The 9,607-nt window shown below is 35.2% G+C and overlaps 4 protein-coding genes across 4 annotated transcripts; 2 read left to right on the plus strand and 2 right to left on the minus strand.

The window, feature by feature from the left end:
• Positions 1 to 29: 29 nt before the first annotated feature.
• On the minus strand, positions 30 to 3,166 carry LOC110815094 (Pentatricopeptide repeat (PPR-like) superfamily protein). Its single transcript, XM_022042750.2, has one exon. It carries the CDS (start codon positions 3,037 to 3,039, stop codon positions 1,414 to 1,416), a length of 1,626 nt encoding a protein of 541 aa, XP_021898442.2. The 5' UTR covers positions 3,040 to 3,166; the 3' UTR covers positions 30 to 1,413.
• Positions 203 to 1,157, plus strand: LOC110815096 (Putative AT-hook DNA-binding family protein). The gene has a single exon (XM_088216644.1). The coding sequence runs from the start codon at positions 203 to 205 to the stop codon at positions 977 to 979; it is 777 nt and encodes a 258-aa protein (XP_088072770.1). The 3' UTR covers positions 980 to 1,157.
• Positions 3,167 to 4,664: 1,498 nt separating the features above from the next.
• LOC110815083 (uncharacterized) lies at positions 4,665 to 7,473 on the plus strand. The gene is made up of 4 exons (XM_022042740.2): positions 4,665 to 5,070; positions 5,858 to 6,265; positions 6,880 to 6,910; positions 7,027 to 7,473. The coding sequence occupies exons 1-4, from the start codon at positions 4,992 to 4,994 to the stop codon at positions 7,211 to 7,213; spliced, it is 705 nt and encodes a 234-aa protein (XP_021898432.2). The 5' UTR covers positions 4,665 to 4,991; the 3' UTR covers positions 7,214 to 7,473.
• A 298-nt stretch (positions 7,474 to 7,771) lies between these two features.
• On the minus strand, positions 7,772 to 8,568 carry LOC110815102 (65-kDa microtubule-associated protein 1-like). Its single transcript, XM_022042756.2, has 3 exons — positions 8,455 to 8,568; positions 8,164 to 8,367; positions 7,772 to 8,014 (listed from the first exon to the last, which is right to left on the minus strand). Exons 1-3 carry the CDS (start codon positions 8,524 to 8,526, stop codon positions 7,877 to 7,879), a joined length of 414 nt encoding a protein of 137 aa, XP_021898448.1. The 5' UTR covers positions 8,527 to 8,568; the 3' UTR covers positions 7,772 to 7,876.
• Positions 8,569 to 9,607: the final 1,039 nt, after the last annotated feature.

The raw sequence follows: 9,607 nt of genomic DNA on the forward strand, positions 1-9,607 counted from the left end.
GCAATTAACATGAGGTGTCAGATGGGAAGTAGGCAAAAAGAAGAATGTAAATTATAAGGTTGGTACCACTTAATCACCACCTATACACCCCAATCATTCTTTTGAGTTTGGAGAGTAAAATTATTTACAACAATCCATTACTTAAACCATCTCACTGGATGCTGTTCAAACGGATTTTTAGGCATTGAGAACAAGGACAAGAATGGCAGGAGGTACCCCTGGTGTTGTGTCCAAAACTAGTCTGAATAGAAGCCAAGAATTTGAGAAGGGTAGTAATCACAGGACAACAAATATTGATGCAATGCTGATGGCTCCCAAGTTGTCAAAGGTGGTGCAACCAACAGAGGGTGAAACAGCTAGGCGGCCTCGGGGGAGGCCAGCCGGGTCTAAAAACAAGCCAAAGCCTCCTATTATTGTAACTCGTGACAGTCCCAACACTCTTAGAGCACATGCTATGGAGGTTGGTTCTGGTTGTGATGTTTGTGAGAGTTTAGCAAGCTTTGCAAGAAGGAAGCAAAGGGGAATCTGCATACTTAGCGGAAATGGGTGTGTGACCAATGTTACTCTTCGACAACCAGCTTCATCTGGGGCAATTGTGACCCTTCATGGCCGTTTTGAAATCCTTTCTTTACTTGGATCGGTCTTACCTCCTCCTGCTCCACCAGGAATCACCGGGCTAACCATTTATTTGGCTGGTGCTCAAGGACAGGTTGTGGGTGGAGGTGTGGTGGGTGCACTCATTGCTTCTGGTCCTGTTGTCATCATGGCTGCTTCATTCATGAATGCTACCTTTGATCGTCTTCCTCTAGATGATGATGAAGTTGCTGCAACTTTGCAGAACCAGCATTACCAGAATGGTCGTCACCATCACCTGGATATCCCAGAACTCTATGGCATGCCACAGAACTTGATCACTAATGGAAATATGCCTCCTGAGATATACTCTTGGGCACCGCCCCGAACTATGTCAAAAACTTAGTTTGGTGATTGCCAATCTGTCCTATTTCGTCTTACTTGAAAGATCATTGTTGATGTAGCTTCATTTCTATCTTCAAACAACACAGCTTAATTTTGCTGTAATTGCACTTATAACTTGATAGTGGAGATTTCAAATATATATATACAAACTAATATGAAGCATACTATCAATAACTTTATACTTGAGATTATAAGAGCAGTATGTCTGAAGTCAGCTGATCAACTTTGGCTCAATAGGTTATATGTAGTCCTTGTTCGAACCTCATGTTTTCCGGTTTGATCTGACTTTGTTTTCGTTGGCAAAAATATATGATGATAGATGCATATCGAGTATCTTTTTTTGGAGCTGGAAAATAAAGAGCCTGACCTCAAAGGATTTAACATCCAGACCACATAATTTTGCTTGAGGAACCGAATCAAGAAGAATTCTGCAGATCACACCCTTTTCATTTCAATATCATTCAATAAAAGATATATCTCCTTAGCTTTCGGATTTCGCATTCCACCAGATACAAACTCATGAACTTCACCATCAACTTCAATCAAACTACACCCTGGTTCTTTTTCTATTTGCTTTTCCTTCATCAAAACCCTTTGCTCAATTGCTTCATCGAATTGGCTGGTAGTAGCATAAATATTAGACATGAGCACATGACCGCATTCTTCATTTGGATCCGACTCAATTATATACTCAGACACCCGTTTAGCCATCTCAATGTCTCCGTGCTGTCTACAAGCAGAGAGCAAAGAACTCAATATAATAGCATCTGGCTTTATAGGCATACTTGTTATAAATTCTTCTGCTTCTGTAAGAAATCCAGCTCTGCCCAGCACATCAACCATACAATTGTAGTGCTTCATTGATGGTTTGATGTTAAATCTTCCTACCATTAATGAGAAATACTCCTTTGCTTTATCCACCATCTTTGAGTGACTGCAAGCTGTAAGCACACCAATAAAACTGACATCATCTGGTTTTAGGTTACAAGACTCTAGCCTGGAGAATAATTCTATTGCTTCTTCCTCACAACCATTGTTAGCTAAGCCCAAAATCATGGAGTTCCAACATGATAATGGCTTTTTAGGCACACTGTTAAAAACTTGTGAAGCCATTTTAACACAACCACACTTGCAATACATGTCTATAATTGCAGTAACAACAATACCATTCAACTCAAAATTGTTCTTTGTTAAATACTCATGAATCCATTTTCCTTGTCTGAGTGCAGACAAGGAAGCACAAGAATTTAATAAGCTCACCATTGTAAATTCACTAGGTTTAATCTCCCTCTCTTGCATTTCTTGAAAAAGCTCTAAAGCCTCCTTATACTTCCCATTCCTTACATACCCACTAATCATACAACTCCATGAAACTCCATTTCTTTGTGGCATTTTACCAAACAGCCTCCTCGATTCATCAACCTCCCCACGCTTAGCAAGACCCATAATCATTGAATTCCACGCAACGACATCAGATTCCATATCTTCATCAAAAATTCTCCATGCTTCATTCAAATACCCACAAGTAGCATACATAAACAAGATAGTATTCCGTATGAACTGATCAAATTCAAGACCCATTTTTATAACTCTTCCATGAAGCTGAGCGCCTTCACGGGCTAAGCCAAGCTGAGCATAAGCCTTAAAAACTGAAGGGTAAGTTAACCTATGTGGCTCTATAGTTGAAAAGAACAGCATTCGAATGAAAAGAAAAATGGCGTATTGTGGAGTTGAGCTTCGTGAGAAGCCTCTAATGATAGTGTTCCAAGTAAATAGATTAGGGTTTGAGATTCGGGTAAAGAACAAGTAAGCATAGTTAATGTCACCGGCCGGGGAGGTGCAGAAAGCCAAGATGCGACTAGCAGCGAAGATGTGGTTGACTAAACCAGTTTTGATAAGATGGGCATGGATCTTTTTGAGGTCTTTCATAGTGGTGCAGTGTCTGTCGAGCGTGTAGATGAGCTGAGGCTGCAGAGGGGTGAATTTGGAAATGTGGGTTGATGGTGGTGGAGTTGGTGAGTAAGAAAAGCTTGCTGCCATTTTTGATGGTGGTTGTGGCATGAGCCTGTGAGCATGCTATCCACTCTGTGGCAGATAATCACCATTAAAAACACCACATGAAACAAAGCCCACACCAAGTGATAACTTCTCTATGTGATTTTAATTCCTATACACTAATCAATTAAATTTTCAGTTTTGATAAATTAAAGTCCGCTAATTATCTAAATGAACAATTTCTTATTTTACTATGTTCAACTCTCTGTATTTCTCTATCCGTAAAGTACATTGAATGTACAAAAATAGTTATAACAGAGTTTCTGTTATTCATATTAACAGTTATTCAAAAAAGAATATTTTTATGCAGTGTTAACGATTTAATAATTATCTTTGTAACTTCAGAATGTTTCAATTTATGCTCTTACTTATTATCTGGATATACCAAGAAAGATATACGATCTAACGAGGCTACTATGAAATATTTACTCATGGGTAGGGAAAGTTCTTCTATTCTGGTTCATGGTTTCTCCTGACTATATGGTTCATCCGGGGGAGAGAAATTGAGCTTAAAAAAATCAATGACGAGTTTTAATTTCAATGAATTAAAAGTTTATTAAATAATAAATTTTATATTTTTAATAAAATTTGAATTTATATACACTAATGAATTAAATTTTTTATATTTAAAAATTAAAATCTACCAAATGGGAATTTCTAAATCTTCAATAAAATAGAAATGTAAAAATTTTAATAACTAAACAAGCAATTAACTTGTTAATATTATAAATTTTGGAATTTATGTCAAATTTTTAAATATTTTCCTGCCGCTACAATCAAGAGGGGCCTTTATTAGGAAGAGAAAAAAAGAAAAGAAAGAGAAGGAATCTATAGGATTAGATCTTTAAATATATATATATATATATATATACACACACACACACACAAACACATATATATATATATATATATGTACATAGCTTCCCATTTGGTCAAAAGTGGAGCCACCTTCCCACTATTTCTGCTTTTATTTTTCAAACAAATTTATAACCCAAAGTTTATAATAATTTAAATTCATTGTTAATTATTTTTAAAATAATTAAGATTTGAATAAAAAATTTTAAAAATTAATAACTATTATTATCTTTTGCATTTGAATATTAATTTAGTAAGCCATAAAATTAATATATATGTATCTATGTACATATGTATATGCTATTAGAAATACTTGTTTTTAATTTAAAATAATTACTTTTTCCTAAATAGAAATTTCTATGTTAAAATTTTGACTATGTTTTTTATATATATATAAAAATATAAATAAATAACAAAATAGTTATGTTGTACAAAAATAAATATATTTAATAAATTTTATATATATATATACATATATGGGTCTAAGTATGAAACCACCAAATGTAAACTTGAACCCATCACTCCCTCAATATATTATCTTCATAAAATTGCCTCACCTTTAACAACACCCAAATCTTAAATAAATAAGTAAATGGTCTTGGTGAAATTTATCAACACCCATTTATATATATGTATATGTATATGTATATGTATATGTATATGTATATATCATACAATATAATTTATATACATATATAAATGAAAAAGGAGAAAATGAAGCAATCAAAAAGAAAAGAGGAAGGCACCCACATCACTCACCATCATTAAAAGCAATCATCACTTACCATCCCCCACACACACACTCTCTCAACACATCTTCACCAAACCTAAACTCCAACTCCTTCTTTCACTTCCTTTTTAGTTTGTTTGGTTAAATTTCAATCTTCTTTCTTTCTTCTTCTTCTTTTTCTTCTTCTGCTGCTGCTTCTTTCTCACCTTTTTCTCCAACTTCTCTTGCTTGTCCCTTCACAACCTCCCAATGTCTCCTCACCCACTCCCTCACTCTCTCTCTCAACACTTCACTTCTTCTTGAACATATATATATATACATACATGTATGTGTTTGTAGGTAGGTGACAGAGGATACAAGAAGGTTTTAATTTATGGTATTTCTCTTCCAAATCCAACACCAACTTCACATGGCCCTCTTTTACACCTTACTAACTCTCTTCCTCTCTTCAGGTGACTTTCTCCTTCTCCTCTTCAATTCTTTATCATTCTCAATTATGATTTACTTATTCATTTCATTTGGGTTTTTAGTCTTATACATAAACTCTTAATATATATTGCATTCAAACTTGGTGTTTGCAATCTCATGAATCCTCTGAATTCAAACTTTCTTTCCTTTGGATAGTACCCTTTTTCAAACCACCCTTTGATTCTTTTCTTACTAACTCACTCTTCCTTATTCTTTTTCTTTTCTTTTCTTTTCTTTTTTCTTCAGATTTTTCAAATTTTTTAATCATGATTCCTCTTTTCTTTTTCTTGTTAATAATTACATTTTGTCCCTTTTAATCTACTCATAAGCTGTTTGATTATATCTCCTTTAGTTTTTTTTTTTTTTCTAATATTTTATTATATACTCATACAAGTTACAACTAGAAAATTCTTCTAATGGTGGTTGTTCATATCAAAAATTTCATAAATGGGTTGGATTTCATTTGGCTTACCCAGTAGTTTTCCATAACTGGGTGAATTTCATTTGGGTTACCCAGAATTTATCTTCCAAGTTTTACCCAGTAGTTGAATCTGATACACTGAGATGAACAGAGTAAAACAGAGCAAGTAAAATTTTCAATGCACCCAAGTAATCAATTTTATAAATTGGTTTTAAAAAAGTGATTAATGCTTTGGACTTTATATATGATTGCATGATCTGGATTCATGTTAGGAAAAAGACAAGTGTTGTAGCAGTGAAAATTTTGATACTAACAGACAAGAAAACTTAAATATTTCAAATTATGTTCAGGTATGTTAATGAAGATATCAATTGGACAGATCCAAAAAGATATTACAACTCCAATAACTACAGTTCCAACCATTAATCCCACTCCCATTATTAACCCTAATTCCGATCCCGATTCAACGACAACTTCTCCGGTAACCATGACTCCGATGACTATACCGACTTCTTCAGCTTCAAGCTGGTGCATTGCTAGCCAAACTGCATCAAAAACAGCCTTACAAGTTGCATTAGATTATGCTTGTGGATATGGAGGTGCAGATTGTTCAGCAATTCAACCTTCTGGTTCATGTTATAATCCAAACACACTTCATCACCATGCTACTTATGCTTTCAATAATTACTACCATAAAAATCCAATCCCAAGTAGCTGTAATTTTGGAGGAACTGCTGTTACTACCAGCACTGACCCAAGTAAGCTTCACTCTTCATCTCCCTATAAATACATGTACATATGTATATATTATAATATGTAGCTGCAATTCCTTCTAATACTATTATTTGATATTTTTGTTGCCCTGCTCATGTTACATGCTCTGTGTGAGAAAAAAGAGTGTAATTTTGGAGTACCAAGTAGGGTTTCTCTGTTAATATTACTTTATATATATCTATATCTATACATATGCACATACAGTTGCTATCTTCACTTTATTTTATCTGAGATTTTTTTAATTTCTTGGTTGGTGGTGGAAAAAGTCATCTGGGACACTGAGATGGGAGCATTGTTTGAGTGTCCATTTTTTCTGCCTTGAAAAGTTCTGGACTTTAAAGTTCAATTATTTGAAGTTACTGAAAAAAAAAAAACCTTCATTGCTAACTTTTTAAAATTCATTTGTACTTCTCCCCTTTTAAAGTTGAACTTGAACCAAGCATTTCTGTATATATTTTCATTAAGAAGTTATATTATACTTGATGTATATGTATTATTTAACTATTCAAAAATTCATATATATACTGTTTTTCTATTATAACAATTTAGAATTTCTAAGTTGAACTGTGGGTTTCTGCATATATTTTTATTGTTGTAGGTACTGGAACATGTCAGTATCCACCTACAAGGTGAACTCTCCCCAGTAACTTTCAACCATTCTTTAAACATACACATATATATATGTATGTATGTGTTTGTGTATATAATCTTTTACCTTTGTTTCATAATTTTTGAAAATCTGCAGCACTAGTTCATCAATCTTGAACACAACAAACTCAAATGGGTCAACAGTTTATGGTGCAGTACCTTCAAATCCAACTCCATCATCATCATCATCATCATCATCATCATCTACCATTCTCAATTTCAACAGTAGCTTCTTTGTCATTATATATCTCCTCTGTGTCTCTGCCCAGAATATATCATCATGAAACTATATTTACATTTCCTTACAAGCTAATGGGTGATTTTGATTAGAGATATACAATATACAAATATAGGAATTTTTCTTTTTTCCTTTACTTTTTGAGATCACTTATGTGAATTGAGTATTATTAGGTATTCGAGTATTGTTAGGAATTCGAAATCCCCGTGAGAGATTAACAAATCGACTTGATTGCGAGATAGTTTGGATTGTAACTTGGATTGTTCTTGCTTTGGGTTCCAAAATTAATAATTTTCTATAAACTAATTTTCTCTCTTTAATTTTTTATTTTTATTTTTATTTTTTTACATTTTTCTTAGAATGTTAGAAGAAAAACATAATTCATCATAAAAAAAAAAAAATTGGTTAATAATAACGGATTCAAAAGGAAAGGTAACACGGTAGTTAATAAATGCTATTTATGCAAAGCTGATAATGTAATATTCAGGTTCAGAATTTAGTCCGGAATTAATTTTAAAATTTTAAAAATGTATAAAAATCTAATTTTAAAATTAATAAAACTCCTGAAGACATCTAATTTTGAATTAGATGGCTTTACCTTCTCTTTCTGAAGTTCTTGGAGTTGTGCTTGGTATTCATCTAATATCTTCAGAGATAGGTCAGACTCATCAACCGAAGGAGCCTCGCTGAGGTTCAAGTTCCCAGTGATCTACCCACATATTTTTTGAATCTGTGATTGCACATCAGAAAACTCCTTAACTCTTTCTTCCTTCAGTTTCCATAGCTGCTCAAGAGCTGGTGTTATAGCTGCTAATTGTTCCTTGATTGTTCCTGAGGTCTTCTCTGGCTGCAATTTGAAACAAAACCAATGATTAGGAACCTGCATCAATTAATCTTGCTAGAAGCTCGCAACTGCTGCAGAATGCATTACAATGGTATTGATCCCCACTTCTCAATTCATCCTAGCCCATGTATGATTGAGATAAGATTTCTTACAATTCCAACAAAACTTTTTTCTCCAAGAGCCGATGCAAGAGTTGAAAGCTCAAGTTTGGCATCTGACAAGGCTTGGAGTAGTTGTGCCCTTGACTTTGCAGCCTGCTCAACCTTCCTCTTGTATACATCCAGACACTCCTGCTCTATCTGTAGAAGCAGCTTGTCCCGCTCCTCATCACTTTCACCAACTTCATCCCAAATTTCCTATGGAAAATCTTGGATTAGCTTATCAAGATATGCCCACACAATTCCGATCAAAGTTTTAAAGATCAGTGACAAAAACATAATTACCTGCAATTTCTGCAATAAGGTACCACAAGTGGTTTCCCCAAGAAGAGGATTTTGAGAATCTGTCACCGCCATTCAGTTAACACCAACAGGTAGTCTGCAACAAGGAGAGCATTTAAGATGACATTCTATGTTTTCCATGAAAGGCTAGGATGCACATTTTGAAACCAAACACAAGCCATGAACAAAAGTGTTGAATCAAAATTTGGGTTCGCATGCTATTTTTGAAAGAAAAATTGAAAACTGATGGTCAAAACGTAATTAAGAAAAATCGAGCCACGTAGGACTGTCTAGTCAGCAGTCTCGACGAACCGAAGCGCACCGCGTGGCAAGACACGCTGACTCGGTGCCACGTGGGAGGTCACATTAGCGATCCGCGTGCCCCGCGATCGAACGGTCCGGAAGTGTTCTCGCGCATGTAGACAGTGAGGATCCGATCATTCCTCAAGCGCGATCGGACGGTCGCGATTAAATGCAATGAACGGTCCAGATTCGTTTTCTTTTTAAATGCGATCGGACGGTCAAGATTAAATTATAATGAACGGTTCATATTTATTTTCTCTTTAAATGCGATCAGACGGTCGATATCAAACACGATGAACAGTCTAGATTTACATGAGACAAGTATAAATATTTTACATTATACCAAACCCAAACCCTAGCCGCCAGTCTCCCCTTGGAGAAGAAGAACCAGTCGCTAGAGAAAGGAGGCGACCGCCGCCCGCCGCCGTGACGGAGCCACCTTTGACTACCAAAAAAGATAAAAATTCTCCTATCCACTCATAATTTGATTCTAAGCACCCCCATAACCAAATTGCAGTAAAAGGAACGACGGATGAGCTAGAAACTGCGAGTAAGCCCGGTGGCGCTAGTGCAGCCAAAACCTGAAATCGTCTCCGATGAGCCCCTTCTTGTTTCCTGTTTCGTGCGATTTTTCTAGCATTATGTTCACTGTTCTGTTTTTTATAAGTTGACCGAAGAAAAATGTCCAATTGCAAAGGTGAGCTGATGGAACCGCCGCACCGAAAAATTTCACCGCCGGTATGTTTTCATTTTTTATTTTTTTTAGACCAACTGAGGCCCTCTAACATGTTTTCTCGTAGGAATGAGTATAAAACTAGCCGAAACCGGCCTATCCTATAGTGGAGTATCTTTT

Source organism: Carica papaya, chromosome 3 (genome assembly GCF_054855325.1).
Source record: "Carica papaya isolate Zhongbai chromosome 3, ASM5485532v1, whole genome shotgun sequence".
In the NCBI taxonomy this organism is placed as follows: Eukaryota; Viridiplantae; Streptophyta; class Magnoliopsida; order Brassicales; family Caricaceae; genus Carica; species Carica papaya.

Bases quoted from the DNA above. Each gene is read 5' to 3' on its own strand.
- LOC110815102 (XM_022042756.2), bottom strand. From the start codon at position 8,526: ATGGCGGTGACAGATTCTCAAAATCCTCTTCTTGGGGAAACCACTTGT. The intron at 8,368-8,454 runs GTAATTATGTTT...GATTTTCCATAG, and splicing joins CCTTATTGCAGAAATTGCAG to GAAATTTGGGATGAAGTTGG. The intron at 8,015-8,163 runs GTAAGAAATCTT...TTCAAATTGCAG, and splicing joins AAAAAAGTTTTGTTGGAATT to CCAGAGAAGACCTCAGGAAC.
- LOC110815083 (XM_022042740.2), top strand. From the start codon at position 4,992: ATGGTATTTCTCTTCCAAATCCAACACCAACTTCACATGGCCCTCTTT. The intron at 5,071-5,857 runs GTGACTTTCTCC...AATTATGTTCAG, and splicing joins AACTCTCTTCCTCTCTTCAG to GTATGTTAATGAAGATATCA. The intron at 6,911-7,026 runs GTGAACTCTCCC...GAAAATCTGCAG, and splicing joins TGTCAGTATCCACCTACAAG to CACTAGTTCATCAATCTTGA.
- LOC110815094 (XM_022042750.2), bottom strand. From the start codon at position 3,039: ATGCCACAACCACCATCAAAAATGGCAGCAAGCTTTTCTTACTCACCA.
- LOC110815096 (XM_088216644.1), top strand. From the start codon at position 203: ATGGCAGGAGGTACCCCTGGTGTTGTGTCCAAAACTAGTCTGAATAGA.